Raw genomic sequence first — 19,997 nt, forward strand, 5'->3', positions numbered from 1 at the left:
CATTTTAGTAGTTAATCTGGAATGCTTTAACATTAGGTAATCAAAAGTCCAGTGGATTACATTGGAGCAGGGAATAGCCCCTTTGAAGTACTATCTGCTGATATACTAATGTCTCTCTCCAAAGTCACCAATTGTTTTTTTTAAAGCAAGTTGTTTCTTTAACAACAATTTAAAATCAATGTTCATGTGGCAAAATTAATTTTTCTCATTCTTGGCAGGTGGGGGGGCTTGCCTGACAGCAGTATCAATTTAAAAATCAATGTTCATGTGGCAAAATATGTGTGCCTCATTCTTGGCAGGTGGGGGCCTGCATGACACCACACAATGACAACCCCTCTTAACTTGTTGATGGAGACAGTATGTCTGCAGTTACCTCAGTCAGGGGTTTACATTATTCAGGTGGGCATCAGGAATCAGATAGAAGATTTGGAGTTGGAAATAATTAGTTGAAATTGCTGTCTGAGACATGCCACATGTACCACTTGCAATGGAGATAGATAATGCAGGGAGTGTCTGTTGGTTTTTTGATCTGTGCGTGCTTGCTGACACAGACAGCAGTTGTCTTTTGGAAAAGCAAGTGGCTTTTGAATGTCAGTTAAACTCAGGAGCAGAGGCCATCAGGAACCAGGTGCGTTTCTGTTTTGAGGCAGGACCATGCTCAGATTCAGGAGGCGATCTCATATCTCAGAAGACAGCCGAGAAACGAAGGAAATCCAAGCAAATTCCTTAGAGCTGTGGTACACTTTGGATTGGTCCCAGGAGAAGTGAACAAATGGCCAAGATTCTATAGTGTATAGGGAGATTCTTGGGCTGGAACTGACAACCGAATAGGGGTGTTTATTTTTATTTTAGAGATACAGCACTGAAACAGGCCCTTCAGCCCACCGAGTCTTTGCCGACCAAGAACCACCCATTTATACTAACCCTACAGTAATCCCATATTCCCTATCACCTACCTACACTAGGGACAATTTACAACGGCCAATTTACCTATCACCTGCAAGTCATTGGCGGTGGGAGGAAACCGGAGCACCCGGCGAAAACCCACGTGGTCACAGGGAGAACTTGCAAACTCCGCACAGACAGTACCCAGAATCGAACCCGGGTCCCTGGAGCTGAGGCTGCGGTGCTAACCACTGCGCCACTGTGCCGTCCTGTTGAGGTTTAGAGTTTGAAGACGTCTTCATGTTCTAAGATTTTAAGATTAAAATGTGTTTCCAGATTGCAGTGTTAAGTTAGTATTGTTTTGCTTTGTTTAACTCTTGTACAGTAAAGTACAACTGGAATATTGCGTATAGTTCAGGTCACCACACTTTAGGAAGGATGTGATGGTCCTTGAGAAGGTGCAGAGATTCACCAGAATGGTTCCAGGGATGAGGGATTTTAGCTACAAGATTAGTTGGAGAAGCTGGGGTTGTTTTCCTCACAGCAAAGGAGGTTGAGGGGAGATTTGATAGAGGTGTCAAAGATTATGGCAGGTTTACATAAGGTAGACAAACAAATGCTGCTCCCATTAGCTGATGGTACAAGGACTAGGGGACACAGGTTTACGGTTTTGGACTAGGGATACAAGGGGGGACGTGAGGAAGAGCTTTTTTATGCAGCGACTGGTAATGACTCGGAACTCACTAGCTACAAAGGTGGTGAAAGCAGAGATGATCAACTATTTCAAAAGGAAATTGGATGGGCATTTAAGGGAAATAACCTTGCAGGACTACAGGGATACATCAGGGGAATGGGGTTGAATGGATTGCTCTACAGACAGCCAGCATGGACTCGATCAGCCAAATGGCTTCCTCTTGTGCCTTAATGATCAAAACAAAAATCTACCGGATACGAGAGAGGAAGATGTGAGAAAAAAAAACGCAGTTTGGGGAAGATAAATTTCTCTTCAGCACTAACAGTCCAAAATGAACTTGGGCAAACAACCTAGTCCCACTGCACAATGGTGTTCAAAGGTTCCTCCTTAATTTTAAAGCACTGCTGTGCTATTTCAATGGAGTTATTAACGAGTTTATTTTAAATAGGTACCGACTCCGTTAACTGGAAGGAGAGGAATTCAACAACGTGTACTGAGGAATGAAAAGGAATCAACAACTTATATTTGTATATACATATTTATATAACTCATCAAGGCTCCTTCGACAGCATCTTCCAAACCTGTGAGCTCTACCACAAGGACAAGGACACCAGATGCATGGAAACACCACCAGCTGCAAGTTCCCCTCCAAGCCACACACCATCCTGACTTGGAACTATATTGCCGTTCCTTCACTGTTACTGGGTCAAAATCCTGGATTTCCCTTCCTAACAGCACACTTGGTGTACCTACACACCAAGGACTGCAGCGGTTCAAATCGACAGCTCACCGCCACCATCTCAAGGGCAATTAGGGATGGGCAATAAATGCTGGCCGAGCCAACAATGCCCACATTCGATGAACAAAAAAAAACTCCCCAAGGCACTTCACTAGAGTTATCAAACAAAATTTGACACAGCCACATAAGGCAGATTAAGATAGATAACCCAAAGCTTGACCAAAGAGGTAGGTTTTAAGGAGCATCTTAAAAGGAGGACTTACAGGGCTGTGCGGATGGAGCAGGAGAATGGGACTGGCCAGATTGCTCGGCAGGGAACTGGCATGGATTCAAAGGCCTAGTGGCTTCCTTCTGTGCCATAGTGACTATGAATTTCCAACCTTTTATAAAAAAAAAGTAGAGGTGGAGAGGTTTAGAAAGGGAATTCGAGAGTTTAGGGCCTAGGCAGCTGAAGGTATGGCTATCATTGAATCCCACCCATCCAAGTTGCATCAAAGAACTGCGTTGCAAATGGAAATGTCAGGCACCAGGATTGGAGCTTAAGGCACAGAGATACTTTATTTTGGACCAAATTCGTGCTGTACCCAACACACAGAACGAGGGCAATGTCCTGGTCCCTGTATGAACTTGACTCACCAACAATTCGACATGATGAAAACTGAAGGAAAGGGATTCACAATCAGACACTAAGAGTTATGAAGCAGGCACTACTTGTCCTGTGCAGATTTGGGCTGCCCAACAGCCATCAATGGCACTGGCTGTATAGGCAGTAAAAATTTATTGAATTCAGCAGCAATTAAAATGAAAAATCAGAATGCGATAGAGCCATATGCTGCTCAGGAACAATACCAGTGTGGTTCAGAGTCCGTGCACTTTCATCCACCGTTTCCTTCTGTGCTGATTGGGGGGCACAGCCTCACACCAAGAGGCTGTGACCATTAGGTTACAAAAACGAAGAATTTCGGAATGTGAAGTTCCACAGGGCTAAACATTGCAGAATAAGCACCGTGTTTTGCATACAGGTGCAAGGTCTGCCCTGGCTCCTTCAGGAATCAGCCACTGCCTCAGTAATTATACAGCATCAACAAAGGAGACATCATCCAAGCCAGTCAAAGTCATCTTCCTCATCCTCATCTCCAAAGAGTGGTGCTGGTGGTGGGCAGCCCTTCATACTCTGAGCAAGAGAAACAGAAAAAGAGAAATAGGTGCGGAGTGACAAACGACACACTGACAATCAAGATCTTGGGGAGAGAAAGGAAAGGGATCTCAATTCCACAAATACTCAACTCACATTCACTACTACTGAACAGTAGCAGGACTGAGGCTGAATAAGACCTGGAGTCACACTTCAGATTCCCAATGTCCAACACTTTGTTACACCCAGGTTATTTACCCCCACTCCCTTGACACTATAAGCCCTCAGCTCCCCACCCCCTTTACACTTATAGGTCATTACCATGGCAACACTGCCCTCATTCTGCCTCACTGCTGCAGCAATCAGATACTCATTTTCTTACCACTTCCTCATCATCCTCCTCTTCCTCCTCCTTCTTGGCCATCTTTCCCACTTTCAGAGTCACCGATTTGAATAAGCCCTCATCATCGTCATCGCTGAAAAGGCTAAAGGTAAAAGGTCACAGGGTCAGAATATCAAAATTTCCTGTTATTCATTGTTAATGGTGTTCTACATGTTTATTTTAATATCCTCCCCTCCCCTGATGATGACTAGCACAGGATAAGGTTGCAAACTGGCAGCCCCAACTGCTCATTCCTGATCTGCAAGCTGAGATGGCTATTTGGCCAAGGAAGACATCATCCCAATCAAGCCTGATCCTGCCCACACACACAGACTATCAGCAGGAGTCACTGGATGGAGATTAGGAGAGAAGAACCCAGGTTTTCTCCTCCTCCCTTACCCAGGAAGCTTTCATGCTAATTGCAAAACCCAAAAAATTATCTAATAAATGTAACACAGGCACCAGGACACAGAAAAAAAGACTTGCATTTCTAAAGCGCCTATAAACGAACTAAGGATGTCCATAAGCTTTTTTACAGCCAATGTTGTAATGCAGCCAATTTGTACACAGTAAGCTCCCAACAAACAAGATAATCTTTTTTTTTTTAGAAAAATGATATTGGTTGAGGGATAACTATTGGCCAGGACACTTGGGGGAACTCCCTTGCTTGTCTTCAAATAGTGCCACGGGATCTTTTCAGTCCACCGAGAAGGCAGATGGTGTCTCAGTCTAAATGCTTCATCCAAAAGACAGCATCTCAGACAGTTCAGCACTCCCTCAGTACTTGTTGGATCCCATCGATTACAAAGAGAGACGAAGTCCAACCGTAACTTTTAGGAACTTTATTGCAGCACATGGTTGTTACATTGCAAAGTTACAAAAGAAACAAAAAGATCAAAAGAACAAAGAAAGAAACAAAAGAAACGAACAAAGAACTAAGGAAAAAGAACAAAAGAACGAAGTGACAAAATGACCAAGAACAAAAGACCAAATCAATGCTCACTACAGCAAGCCTTTCTTATAGTAATTCAAACTAACTAGTATCGCCCCCACTTTGTTTCTGAGTGGTTCACAAACCTCTGCAATTTCATGTTGTCAGAGCCTGATTGGTACACTCGTTAGATTGACCATCAACTGCCCTTGATATCAAGGCAGCATTTGACCGAGTATGGCATCAAGGAGCCCCAGCAAAACTGAGGTCAATGGGAATCAGGGGGAAAACACTCCGCTGGCTGGAGTCATACCTAGTGTAAAGGAAGATGGTTGTGGTTGTTGGAGGTCAATCATCTGAGCTCCAAGACATCACTGCAGGAGTTCCTCAGGGTAGTGTCCTCGGCCCAACCATCTTCAGCTGCTTCATCAATGACCTTCCTTCAATCATAAGGTCAGAAGTGGGGATGTTCGCTGATGATTGCACAATGTTCAGCACCATTCGTGACTCCTCAGATAGTGAAGCAGTTTGTGTAGAAATGCAGCAAGACCTGGACAATATCCAGGCTTGGGCTGATAAGTGGCAAATAACATTTGCGCCACACAAGTGCCAGGCAATGACCATCTCCAACAAGAGAGAATATAACCATCTATCCTTGACATTCAACGGCATTACCATCGCTGAATCCCCCACTATCAACATCATAGGGGCTACCATTGACCAGAAACTGAACTGGAGTAGCCATATAAATACTGTGGCTACAAGAGCAGGTCAGAGGCTAGGAATCCTGAGGCGAGTAACTCACCTCCTGACTCCCCAAAGCCTGTCCACCATCTACAAGGCACAAGTCAGGAGTGTGATGGAATACTCTCCACTTGCCTGGACGGGTGAAGCTCCAACAACACTCAAGAAGCTTGACAGCATCCAGGACAAAGCAGCCCGTTTGATTGGCACACCATCTACCAACATTCACTCCCTCCACCACCAACGCATAGTGGCAGCAGTGTGTACCATCTACAAGATGCACTGCAGCAATGCATCAAGGCTCCTTAGACAGCACCTTCCAAACCGGCGACCTCTACCAACTAGAAGGACAAGGACAGCAAATGCATGGGAACACCACCACCTGCAAGTTCCCCTCCAAGTCACACACCATCCTGACTTGGAACTACATCGCTGTTCCTTCACTGTCACTGGGTCAAAATCCTGGAACTCCCTTCCTAACAGCATTGTGGGTATACCTACCCAAAATGGACTGCAGCGGTTCAAGAAGGCATCTCACCACCATCTTCTCAAGGGCAATTAGGGATGGGCAATAAATGCTAGCATAGCCAGTGACGCCCATATCCCATGAATGAATAAAAAAAAACAATGGGCGGCTAATAAGCTATCTGCAGCTGTCCTGTTGGCTTCTGCTTGTTATTGTTACAAACTGACTCCACAGCTTCGCAGTTAGTGTGTTAGTTGATTAGCTTACTTTTAATCTGTTCTCACAGTACTGCACTGGGAGTATTAGCCTAGATTCCAGTCGATGAAGGTTAATCGATACCCTTCTGTTACTGGGTTCTGGCCAATATTGATTATGCTGATGTTCGTCCATAAAAGTGATCACATTTCAGTTCACTTTCAGCATACACGCCCACACGCGTATGCCACAACTTGTATTTATATGGCATCTTTAACATGGTCAAGTATCCCAAGCTGCTTCACAGGAGCATTATCAAACAAAATTTGACACTGAACCACATCAGGAGATATTAGATCAGATGGTGAAAAGCTTGGCTAAAGAGGTAGGTTTTAAGGGGCATGTTAAAGGAGGAGAGAGAGATAGAGAAGCATAGAGGTTTAGGGAGGGAATTCAAGTTTAGGGCCTAGATAGCTGAAGGCACGGCCACCAATGGTGGGGCAGAGAAAATGAGGGATGCACAAGAGTCCAGAATTGAAGGAGTGCAGAGATCTAAGGGTTGTAAGGTACCAAGATGGGGTGGGGCAAGGGCATGGAAGAATTTAAACATGAGATTTGAGTTGGGCTCAACAGTCAATATTGTTTCCTGTTGGTGCATTTCTCGAATGGTAATCAAGAGTGACTTTGAGATGTCCTCAGAGTTTGAAAATGCAGTGAGGTGAGCCATGCAGAGTGCAGTCAAAAGAGACACAACATGAAGTGCTGTGAGATGAGCAGCTGAAGTCATGTCCATGGCCCTTTGTAGGTAACAGGCATCTCTGGTAAGGGATTCCTTTAAGGTTAAATACAGGTCACCAACTCTCAACAGGGGCGAGACAACCTTGGTCCCTTCACAACAGTGGGACAATGGCTCAGATTCCTTGGCACAAAGATCTCTCTCAGGTGGGGCCTGAGAGAAAGAGAGGTAAGCACATCTCTCACCCCACCTCACCACCAAGCGGTTGTGATTTCTCCCAGTTATTGGACAGTGGCACCAATATGGGAACCAACCAACCCACCCAAACATAATATGCACAAGGCAGGAGAACCAATGATTGGATAGAGAGCAAAGAGCGCAAGAAAGCCTATACAGAACCATGCAGCGCAAGAGGTGGCCATTCAACTCATCGTGCCTGAGCTGGTTCTTTGAAAGAGCTACCCAAATTGTCTCACTTTACCAACAGACTTGCAAACTTATCCTTTTCAAGTATATATCCAATTCCCTTTAGAAAGTTAAGAACAAAGGAACAGGAGTATGTGAGCGGAGAGCAGAGGCCATGAAACACGAGAGGGGCACAGCAGAGACCCTCTGTGATGCAGAAAAGAATCTGGAAAAAGTTCTAAATTTGACTGTGACATCAGAGTAGTGGTGGACCCTGAGGAACTACAGTTCAGTGATTAACTTATTTTACAACTAAGTCAAGTGCATTAATTAAACACAACTTAATTATATAATTTATCAGATCTAAGGGAATAAAATTAACTAAAGGATAATATTAAAGGGTTCTGAATTTTCATCAAATTAAAAATCTGACATTATATAAATAGATGAGTTAAGCAAAAAATAAAATAAACGGAGCTAATAAACAAAACCAAGAAGCAGAGTAAAAGGGGGCCAATAAAAATTATTTGACCTGGTAGATTCCCTGGGGCTGACAGCACTGTGGGCCGCTACTTGTGTGGGTTTCCTCAATGCTATCAATGGGGAAACCCACACAGTCCTCACAGTTAGCAGCCCCTGGTGCTGTCTGCCCCCAGGGAATCTAACTAGTCTGTGAAGTGCCACTTTGAAGTGGTGCTATGCAAACAAAACTTTCCCCCAAAGAACAGTAACAGGGATAGTTTACCAAGAAGCCCCTAATATTAATTAAACAAATAAAATAAGGTAATATAGGGATGCAGCATGTGGGAGTCTGTGGAGAGCTTTATGATCCCAACCACATCTTCAGTAAGTGTCTGCGTCTGGGGGAACTACAGCTCAGAGTTGTTCAGCTGCAGTTTGAGGTGCAGACCCTGTGGGACATTGGGAAGGGGGAAGAGTTACCTGGACTTCTTGATCCAGGAGGCAGTCACACCCTCTTGGGATAAGTTGTGGTGCAGATCTGCTCAGTGGTCATGGACTGGAGAGTGTGACTATGAATCAGATGGGTAATGGATCCCAGATGCAATGCTGGAGGTGCCTCGGCCTATGCCCTCATCCAACAAGTATGAAGTTTTTGCTGCCTGTGTAGTTGAGGAGAAAGTCTGCAAGCGTGGATGAGCAAACTGACCACAGCAGAATGGTACAGGAGATCATTCAAGTCGTTGGTGGGGGGGGGGGGGGAAGGAATGCGGTATTGGTTAGGGACAGTATAGTCAGGGGGATAGATACTTTTCTCTGCATCCGCGACCGGGCATTTTAAAGGTTGTGTTGCCAGTTCAGTGCCAAGATTAAAGACAACTTATCGCAGTTGGAGAAAAACTAGCAGTGGGAGGAGAACGATCCAATTGTCTTGATCCACATAGAAACCATTGACATAGGTTCAACTAGGAATGCTGTTCTGCTGAGAGTGTTTGAGGAGCCAGTGTCAAAATTAAAACGTGAAACTCATGGGTGTGGTACGCGAGCCATGTCAAACTGGCATAGGGACAAAGAGATTAGAAACTTAAGGGGACTGTTCCCTCTGCGACACCCTGGTCCATTCTTCCATCACCCCAACACCTCGTCCCCTTCCTATGCAATCACAGGAGACATAACATCTGCCCTTTTACCTCCTCTCCTCACCATCCAAGGTCCCAAATGTTCCTTCCATGTGAAACAGCGATTTACCTGTACTTTTTTCAATTTAGTATACTGCATTCACTGCTCACAATGTCGTTTCCTCTACACTGGGGAGACCAAATGCAGATTGGGTGACCACGGTACGGCACAGTCCGCAAGCATGACCCCGAGCCTCAAGTTGCTTGCCATTTTAATTCACCTCCCTGCTCTCATGCCCACATTTCTGGCCTTGGTCTGCTACAGTGGTCCAATGAAGCTCAATGTAAGCTTGAGGAACAGCCCCATATCTTCCAATTAGGCACTCTATAGCCTTTTGGACTCAACATTGAATTCAACAATTTCAAGGGCATGATCCCCATTTAAAAAAAATTAAACTTAGTTTTAAAACCATGTGCCTGTCTTAAACTTGTTTTTCGTGCTTCTGCTTTTGGACAGAGCATTATTCTGCCATTAACACTCCAAACGCTTGCTTTGTCTTTTACTACAACTATTAGCACTCCCTTGCCTTGTGTTCCGTGACATCTCTGTCATTTAATCTCTCCTGCCCTCCACCCTTGTTCTTCTTCCTCGCCAAACACCCCACCTTCACTTGCTCAAAGCCTATCACATTTCTAACTTTTGCCAGTTCTGATGAAAGGTCACAGACCTGAAACATTAACTCTGTTTCTCTCTCCACAGATGCTGCCAGACCTGCTGAGTATTTCCAGGACTTTGCTTTTATTTCAGATTTCGAGCATCCACATTATTTTGCTTTTAGATTAGAAGGTTAAATGCGTGGCTGAAGGAATGGTGTGGAAGGCAGGGGTTCTGATTCATGGGGTACGAGCACCAGTACTGGGGAAAGAGGGATGGGCTCCACTTAAACCAGGCTGTGAGCAGTGTCCTGGCAAACTGACTAACCAGGACAGCAGCCAGGGCTTTGAACTAATTTGGTGGGGGTGGGAGGATTTAGAAAAGGGTAAATTCAAAAGCAGGAAGAAAATGTCAAGAGTAGTGGTTTGGGTAAAAATCAGCAGAGTGCGTCAGGAAGGGACAGATTGTTTAACAGAGGTAATACAGCATTAGTGACTAAAGGTATCATAAAAGTAGAAAAAAAGTTAAAGCTAAATGCATTATATCTGAATGTGTGAATCATTCACAACAAAATAAATGAATTAATAACATAGATAGAAATTAATGGGTTTGATCTAGTCGCCTTGATGGAGACATGGTTGCAGAATGAACAAAGTTGGGAACTAAATATTCCAGGGTACTTTACTTTTAGAAGAGATAGGCAAACTGGAAAAGGTGTATAGCCCTGATTATGAAGGATGGATATAGACAGAAGAGGGAAACGATCTTAGCTCCAAAAATCAATTTGTGTAGAACTAAGAAATAACAAGGGGCAGAAAACACAGGTGGGAGTAATTTATAGGCCCCAGAACAGTAGTTGGAGTGTTGGGAAGAGTATAAATCAGAAAAAGAGAGATGAATGTAACAAAGGAAATACAGCGATCATGAAGGACTTGAATTTTTATATAGAGCAGGCAAACCAAATTTGCAGAGACTGTGTGGAGGACGAGTTCATAGAAAGTATACAAGATAGTTTTCTAGATCAAGAAACTAACACTAGAAACAGGAACTTTTCGATCTAGTATTGTACAATGAGAAAGGGTAAATTAATAACTTTGTAGTAAAGGAGCCTCCGGGGAAGAGTGATCATATGATGAATTTTAAATCTAGTTTGAGTGTGATTTAATTAAGTCTGAAACTAAGGTCTGAAATCTGAACAAAGCAAACTACACAGGTATGAAGGATGAGTTGGCTAATGTAGATTGGGAAACATGTAAATAATTAATTCATAATTAGCAATAAATATACATTCCCGTTAAGGAATAAAAACCCCACAGAAAAAGTGGTTCAACTGTGGCTAACAAGAGTTAAAGATTGATCTAATTCTAAGGGAGATGCTTGTAATGTTGCCAAAAAAAGTTGTAAGTCTGAGGATTGGGAGGATTTTAGAATTCAGAACAGGATGGCCAAAACTGAAAGAAAAAGTAGGATATGAGAGTAATCTAGCAAGAGACATAAAAACAGATTTAACAGCTTCTTCTATAGGTCTGTAAAAAGGAAGAGATTAGTAAACGTATCTTGGAGATAGGAGGAATTATAATGGGGAAGAAGGAAATGGCAGAGACACTAAACAAATACTCTATCTTTCATCACAGTAGAAAACACAAAAAGCATTATGGAAATAGTGGGAACCAAAGATCTAGTGAGAATGATGAACTTAAAGAAATTAGCATGAATAAAGAAACAATACTGGAGAAATTAATGGGACTAAAAGTCAACAAATCCCATGGACCTGATGGCCCACATCCTAGGTTTTAAAAGAACTAGTTGATGCATGGGTTTTGATCTTACAGAATTCACTAGATTCTCAAACAGTCCCCATGGACTAGAAGGTAGAAAACATGGCCTTACTATTCAAGAAAGGAGGAAGAGGGAAAAAGATTCAGGGAACTATAGGCTAGTTTGCCAGACATCGGTTGCAGGGTAAATGCTAGAATCTATTATTAGGGACGTGGTAACAGAACACTTAGAAAATCATAATATGATTAAGTAGAGTCAACACTGATCTGGTCAAGGTTTTTTTTTGAGGTTGTAACCAGCAGGGTAGATAAGGGGGAAACCAGTAGATGTAGTGTACTTTGATTTTAAAAATGCATTCAATAAGGTGCCACGAGATACACAAAATTAGAGCTCATGGGATTGGGAGTATTACATTAGCATGGACTGAGGATTAGTTACAGTACAATCCAGAGTAGGAGAAAATTAGCCTTTTTCAGGTTGGCAGACTATAACTAGTAGGGTACCACCAAGAGCCTCAACTATTTACAATCTGTAACAATGATTTAGATGAGGGGACTGAATAGAATGTATCCAAGTTTGCTGACAACATAAAGTTAGGCTGGAAAATAAACTGCGAGAAGAACACAAAGGGACTGCAAAGGGATATAGACAGGTTAAGTGAGAGGGCAAGAACATGGCAGATGGAATAGAAATGTGGTGAAGTTATCTGTTGACAGTCAGAGATCAAGGTGTCCCTGTACACCAATCACAGCAAGTTAACATGCAGGTACAGCAAGCAATTAGGAAAGCAAATGGTACATTATGCTCTAATTTCTTTGTAATAAAGGCTAATAAAGATGTCTTACTACAATTATATAGGGCCTTGCCAAGACCACACCAGGATTTTGGTTTCCTTAACTAAAGGAATATACTTGCCTTCGAGGGACTGCAACCAAGGTTCACTGGACTAATCCCTGGAATGAGGGGATTGTCCTATAAGGAGAGATTGAGTAGACTAGGCCTATATTTACTAGGATTAGAAGAACAAAAGGTGATCACACTGAAACAGGGGCTGAGGGGCTTGACAATGTAGATGCTTGGAGGATCTTTCCCCAGTTGAGTGTGGAACTACGGGTCACAGTCTCAGAGTAAAGGGTCAGCCATTAAACACTGAGATGAGGAGAAATTTCTTTACTCAAAGGGTTGTGGGTCTTTGGAATTCCCTACCCCACAGATCTGTGGATGCACAATTGTTGGGTACATTCAAAACAAAGATCAATAGATTTTTGGATACTAAGGGAATCAAGGGATATGGGAGACAATGTGGGAAGGTGGAGTTGAGGTAGATCAGTCATGACTTTAATGGTGGAACAGACTGGATGAGCCAAATGGCCTAGGAACATAGGAGCAGGAGTAGGCCATTCAGCCCATTGAGCCTGCTCCACCATTCAATACGATCATGGTTGATCATCCATTTCAATGCCTTTTTCCCACACTATCCCCCTGTCATTGGTATTCAGAAATCTGTCAATGTCTACTTTAAACTTACTCAATGAATGAGCTTCCACAGCCCTCTGGGGTAGAGATTTCCAAAGATTCACAATCCTCTGAGTAAAGAAATTTCTCCTTATTTTGAAATGGTGTTCCCTGGTTCTAGACTCCCCAACCAGGGGAACATCTTACCTGCAGCTACCCTGTCTATCTCTAAGTATTTTGTAGGTTTCAATGAGATCACCTCTCATTCTTCGAAACAGGCCCAGTTTCCCCAATCTCTCCTCATAGGACAGTCCTACCACCTCAGGAACAAGTCTGGTGAACCTTTGTTGCACTCCCTCTATGGCAATAATATCCTTCCTAAGGGAAGGGGACCAAAATTACACACAGTACTCCAGATGCGGTCTAACCAAGGTTCTATACAATTGAAGCACGACTTCACTACTCCTGTACTCAAATCCTCTTGCGATAAAGGCTAACATACCATTAGCCTTCCTAATTGCTTGCTGCACCTGCATGTTAGCTTTCAGTAACTTATTGACGAGGACGCCAGGTCCCCTTGTACATCTACACTTTCTAATCTCTTACCATTTAAGAAATCCTCCACACATCTGTTCATCCTACCAAAATGGAAAACCTCACATTTTTCCACATTATATTCCATCTGCCACGTTCTTGCCCACTCACTAAATTGTCCAAATCTACTTGACACCGCTTTGTATCTTCCTCACAACACACATTTCCACCTAGTTTTGTCTCACCTGCAAAATTGGAAATATTATATTTGGTCCCTACATCCAAATCATTGATATATATTGCGAACAGCTGGGACCCAAGTACTAATCCCTGCAATACCCCAACGGGAGAATGACCCGTTTATTCCTACTCTCTGTTTTCGGCCTGTTAAACAACCCTTAATCCATGCCAGTATGTTAACTCCTATCCCATGTGCTTTAATTTTGCTAACCAACCTCCTGTGGGGGACTTTATCAAAAGCCTTCTGAAAATCCAAGTATACTGCGTCCACCAACTCCCCTTTCTCAATTCTGTTTGTAACATCCTCAAAAAACTCCAACAAGTTTGTCAAACATGATTTCCCATTCGTAAATCCATGTTGACTATGCCCAATCAGATCATTATTACCCAAGTGTCCATTTATCACATCACAACTGTTCCAGAATCTATAATATTTTGGAAGATGATCAATCCAACCATCATCTCCTTAACTACCTCTTTCAACCGTAGAGGAGGAATTCTTGGAGTGTATATGGGATGGTTTTCTGGACCAATACGTTAAGGAACCAACTAGAGAACAGGCCATCCTAAACTGGGTATTTATTTATTTAGAGATACAGCACTGAAACAGGCCCTTCGGCCCACCGAGTCTGTGTCGACCATCAACCACCCATTTATACTAATCCTACATTAATCCCATATTCCTACCACTTCCCCACCTTCCCTCAAATCCCCTACCACCTACCTATACTAGGGGCAATTTATAATGGCCAATTTACCTATCAACCTGCAAGTCTTTGGCTGTGGGAGGAAACCAGAGCACCCGGCGAAAACCCACGCGGTCACAGGGAGAACTTGCAAACTCCGCACAGACAGTACCCAGAATCGAATCCGGGTCGCTGGAGCTGTGAGGCTGCGGTGCCAACCAATGAGAGAGGAATAATTGACAATCTAGTGGTGCGAGACCCCTTGGGGACAAGCGACCATAATATGATAGAATTCTTCATCAAGATGGAGAGTGACGTAGTTGATTCTGAGACTAGGGGCAATTTATAATGCTGAATCTTAGTAAAGGAAACTACGAAGGTATGAGGCGCGAGTTGGCCATGACAGATTGGGAAACGTTACTTAAAGGGATGACAGTGGGTAGGCAATGGCAAACATTCAAAGAGTGCATGGATGAACTGCAACAATTGTTTATCCCCATCTGGCGCCAAACCATGGCTTACAAGGGAAATTAGAGATTGCATTAGATCCAAGGAAGAGGCATATAAATTTGCCAGGAAAAACAACAGACCTGAGGATTGGGAGCAGTTTAGAATTCAGCAAAGGAGGACCAAGGGATTGATTAAGAAAGGGAAAATTGAGTATGAGAATAAGCTAGCGGGGAACATAAAAACGGACTGTAAAAGTTTCTATAAGTATGTGAAGAGAAAAAGATTGAAGACAAATGTAGGTCCCTTACAGTCAGAAACAGGAGAATTTATTATGGGGAACAAAGAACTGGCTGACCAACTAAATGCATACTTTGGTTCTGTCTTCACAAAGGAGGACACAAATATACCAGAAATGTTGGGGAACACAGGGCTTAGTGAGAGAGAGGAACTGAAAGAAATCAGCATTAGTAGAGAAATGGCATTGGGGAAATTGATGGAATTGAAGGCCCATAAATCCCCAGAGCCTGATAGTATACATCCCAGAGTACTTAAGGAAGTGGCCCTAGAAATAGTGGATGCATTGGTGGTCATCTTCCAAGAGTCTGTAGACTCTGGAACAGTTCCTACAGACTGGAGAGTAGCTAATGAAACCCCACTATTTAAAAAGGGAGGTAGAGAGAAAGCAGGGAATTATAGACCAGTCAGCCTGACGTCGGTAGTGGGAAAAATTCTAGAGTCCATTATCAAAGATTTTATAGCAGATCAGTTAGAGAACAGTGGTAGAATCGGACAGAGTCAGCATGGATTTACGAAAGGGAAACCATGCTCGACAAATCTACTAGAATTCTTCGAGGATGTAACTAGTAGAGTTTATGAGGGGGAGCCGGTGGATGTGGTTTATTTCAACTTTCAGAAGGCTTTCGACAAAATCCCACATAAGAGATTAGCGTGTAAAGTTAAAGCACATGAGATTGGGGGTAGTGTATTGCAATGGATAGAAAATTGGTTGGCGGACAGGAAACAAAGAGTAGGGATAAATGGGTCTTTTTCCGAATGGCAGGCAGTGACTAATGGGGTACCGCAGGGATCGGTGCTAGGACCCCAGCTATTCACAATATACATTAATGATTCAGATGAGGGAACTAAATGTAATATCTCCAAATTTGCAGATGACACAAAACTGGGTGGGAGGCTGAGTTGTGAGGAGGATGCAGAGAGGCTTCAGGGTGATTTGGACAAGTTAAGTGAGTGGGCTAATGCATGGCAGATACAGTATAATGTGGATAAATGTGAGGTTATTCACTTCGGTGGCAAAAACAGGAAGGCAGATTCTCTGAATGGCTATAAACTGAGAGAGGGGAATATGCAATGAGACCTGGGTGTTCTCGTACACCTGTCGCTGAAGGTAAGCATGCAGGTGCAACAGGTGGTATGTTGGCCTTCATAGCGAGAGGATTCAAGTACAGGAGCAGGGATGTCTTGCTGCAATTATACAGGGCCTTGGTGAGGCCACACCTGGAATATTGTGTGCAGTTTTGGTCTCCTTATCTGAGCAAGGATGTTCTTGCTATTGAGGAAGTGCAGCGAAGGTTTACCAGACTGATTCCTGGGATGGCAGCATTGACGTATGAGGAGAGATTGAGTCAGTTAGGATTATATTGGCTGGAGTTCAGAAGAGTGAGGGGGGGGGTGGGATCTCATAGAAACCTATAAAGTTCTAACAGGACTTGACAGGGTAGATGCAGGAAGGATGTTCTCGAAGGTAGGAGAGTCCAGAACCAGGGGTTATAGTCTAAGGATACAGGTAAACCTTTCAGGACTGAGATGAGGAGAAATTTCTTCACCCAGAGTGTGGTGAGCCTGTAGAATTTGCTACCACAGAAAGCAGTTGAGGCCAAAACATTGTACGCTTTCAAGAAGGAATTAGATATAGCTCTTGCGTTTAAAGGAATCAAAGGGTATGGGGCAAAAGCAGGAACAGGCTACTGAGTTAAATGATCAGCCATGATCATAATGAATGACAGAGCAGGCTCAAAGGGCCGAATGGCCTACTCCTGCCCCTAGTTTCTATATTTCAACACTGTAGGATGTAGAATATCAGGTCCCGAGGACTTATCATTTCTCCAATACAACCTTCTTACTAATACTAATTTCCCTCAATTCCTCATTCTCCTTCATCCCTTGGATCTCTAATTCTGGGAGATTTCTTGTATCTTCCTCAGTTAAATTCAGACACAAAGTAATCATTTAGCTTCTCTGCTATTTCTTTATTCCCCATTATAAATTCTCCTGACTACCTGTAATGGACCCACATTTGTCTTCGCCAAACGTTTCCTTTTTATGCAACTATAAAAGTTTTTACAGTCCGTTTTTATATTTTTTGCTAGTTTACATTAATATTCTATTCTCCCTTTATCAGTTAATACTGCTCCAATTTCTTAAGTTATGTTTGTAAGCTACTCAGTTCCTCGAGCTTGTTTTGCCATTCAATTAGATCGAGTCTGATCTCTATCTTAACTTAATTTACCTGCCTTGGTTCCCTTAATAACCTTGCACAACAAAAAAAATCTATCAATTTCAGTTTTGACATTTTGAATTGCCTTGATCTCAACAGCATTTTGGGGGGGCACAGTTCCAGATTCCCATCGGCACTGGCCTCAAAGGCACAGCAAGAGGCCATACCTTGAGGGAGACAACACCTGGAACACTAAGCAAAGACACTCTGAACAGTTGAAGCTAAAACCAATCAGACATTTGAAATAATTCAAAAATGGGGGCAACTTCTTATCCTTAAACACTGGTTACCTCACAGGAGCCTTGCATAGTCATAAAAAAGAATTAAGGCTTTCTGAATAAATCTAACCATTTCATTTCATTCCCTCAGTTCTTTGCGCTCAGACTATCTTATTTTCTATTTCCAAGAACATCCTGAGTCTGGGGAAACCCATAAACACTGTGATTACCTTTATTTATGTGCTATTTACCTGGAGGTGTTTGCTGAGGAGACGGTTTTGGATTTGGGTTCTGGAGTTGCTTTTGTGCCATTAGAGCCATGTTCTGCCCCATGCAACGTCTCCAGTTCCGAGGGAGTCTCACTTGGATGAAACACTGGACCCTCTGGGATTTCTGGGCTCTCTTCATTCCCATTGAGACCTGGGACTGTTCCCTGCAGCATCTCTGAAGGCTGAGCTTCCTCCTGAATTCCAGAATTGCTATCCCCATTTTCACAACTGGGTGTTTGAGACTGCTCTTCCTGTCTTTCATCAGCTGTTAAACTGCTTAGAACCGAAGCATTGCCCAACTGAGCCCCATCCATTGGGTTAAGACTCTTCTCCAATGTCCTTTCACGCTCATTGACCTCTGCTTTTTGATGAGGTCTTCCACTTTGTGGGTCAGACAGAGGCGATTCCACTTCATTCTCAGTCTCTCCCTCACCTGTCCACTTTCCTGAGTTCCTTGCAGTGTCCTCCTGACAGTCTGCTGTAGGTAGACTTTGTGCAAGAGTGGGAATGTTTGGAGTAGGGGTCAGAGCTACCTGTGTCTGCTCCAACTCCAACTGCGTTGCTTTTGAGCCTCCGGCCTCAGCGTGGCCTGGTTTAAGCTCCACCGCGTCACAAGACTGACTAGGTGATAAAGGCATGTCATTTAACTGATCAGCTTCAGATGCTGTGAGACGCTCCTCATTTAACACTGCACTCCTTGGATTTTCTGTGATAACAGTATCCACTGTACTGCTCCGACTCTCACTTGGAGGAGCTGCTCGTTCCTCAATCTCCTCCTCAGATTCTTCATCCTCACTGTCACTCTTCATGATTGGCTGGCCTTGTCCACTTCTCAAGAGTTGTAGGGTAACCACCTGTCAGGAAAGAACAAAACATGATCACTGCAGAACCATCACCGAGGCATAAAAAAATTACTGCTGGGTCCATTAACAGATTAGTCAGTGCACTGTCCAGTGTTGAATTGATCCATGCAAGTTTTATTCCCCCAGTCTGTGCTGAATTATTTGATCTCAGTTGGGTGCCAATAAGGTGCATGTGTAGATCCCTTTTGAGACCAGGCTCAATCGCAATGCCCCAAAGTTCAATTTCTTGCTGACAAACTTAAGGGTGAGCATGAGATCACCTAATGGCTTTGCCAGTTTATCCAGTGCGTTGCTGAGACACTCAGGCCAAGAAAATCCCAAGTTCACTCCCTGGTCAATGCTGGATAGGGCAGTAACAGTGGGGCAGGGGAAGGGATGGCAAATAATCAGGACTCAGGTGACCCAGGACTCCCAATTTCAACCTAATGATGAGTATTGTGTGTGGAGTTTGGGCAAGAACAGCACTGGATTCTGGCATGATGCAACAACTCAAATAACCTGTCCATCTGATCAAATCTCCCAGATGGGTCATTTGGGTGACTGCGGAACCAAACCCCAGCAAAAACCAACCATTTCTTTGGAGAGGGTCCATCTTAATTTATCCATTCACAAATATCCTAAAGTCACTCCATTTATGGGGCAATACAATGGAAGTCTTTAAAATGATCAAAGGATGGGTAGTCAAAGGTTCAACCAAAAAACCATAAATACAGAGATTTAGAACAGAAAGGAGAAACTTCACACAGCTGAGAGGCTGTGGAATAAATTTCCAGGATTAATAGCTGAAAAGAAACAATGTCAACATTCAAGATCAAATTGGATAGGTGAATGAAGGAAGAAAGTTTAAAATAATGTACACACCAAGAGGTAAATGTGATTATATTTACTTGCACAAGTGGAGGGTAATAACGGAAATAAGCTGGTTGGGCTGTGTGGTCTGTGCTATAATTTCGATGTATATTTCTATGTATTTCAGCAGTTTAAGTCGTCTCAGGATTTTCAATCCACTACAATTCCTGGAAGTCTATTCCATACGTTGATTCCTGTACGAGACAGAATTTCCTGACTGCACTCCTAAAATTAATGTTCAGTAGTTTGAACTCAGACCTCATTGATATTGTTATCCGGTCACAGCCAGTCAAACACATCCTTTCAACGTCGAAAAACACACCTCTCCAGTCTTTCCTCATTAGTCAGACCCCAACATAGGGGAATCAGCCTCATGACCCTTCCCTGCACTGTGACCAGCAGGTGAACATCTCCTCTGTGTCTTGACCATCAGAAATGAACATAGTACTCAAGGTCTGGCCAAACCAGAGTTCATGACTTCCTCTCCAACATGATTATTTGGCAATGATTTTCAACATCATATTGACTTTGATTGCTGCCCTGCATTGGTTGGACATGTTGAGTCTACTCAGACTCCTAGGTCTCTTTCAGCACC

General features: G+C 43.2%; 1 protein-coding gene across 2 annotated transcripts in view; it reads right to left on the reverse strand.

Annotated features, from left to right (window-relative positions):
• Positions 1 to 2,091: 2,091 nt before the first annotated feature.
• fkbp15a (FKBP prolyl isomerase family member 15a) overlaps positions 2,092 to 19,997 on the reverse strand; it is a 115,952-nt gene continuing 98,046 nt past the window's right edge. For both annotated transcript variants that reach the window (XM_068012751.1, XM_068012752.1), the window contains 3 exons: positions 17,673 to 18,544; positions 3,836 to 3,938; positions 2,092 to 3,492 (listed from right to left, as the gene is read on the reverse strand). In XM_068012751.1, coding sequence (XP_067868852.1) covers positions 3,415 to 3,492; positions 3,836 to 3,938; positions 17,673 to 18,544 — 1,053 coding nt within the window. In that variant the 3' untranslated portion in view covers positions 2,092 to 3,414. The remainder of the gene's footprint in view (positions 3,493 to 3,835; positions 3,939 to 17,672; positions 18,545 to 19,997) is intronic.

The sequence above is a fragment of the Heterodontus francisci genome, chromosome 32, assembly GCF_036365525.1.
Source record: "Heterodontus francisci isolate sHetFra1 chromosome 32, sHetFra1.hap1, whole genome shotgun sequence".
Lineage (NCBI taxonomy): Eukaryota > Metazoa > Chordata > Chondrichthyes > Heterodontiformes > Heterodontidae > Heterodontus > Heterodontus francisci.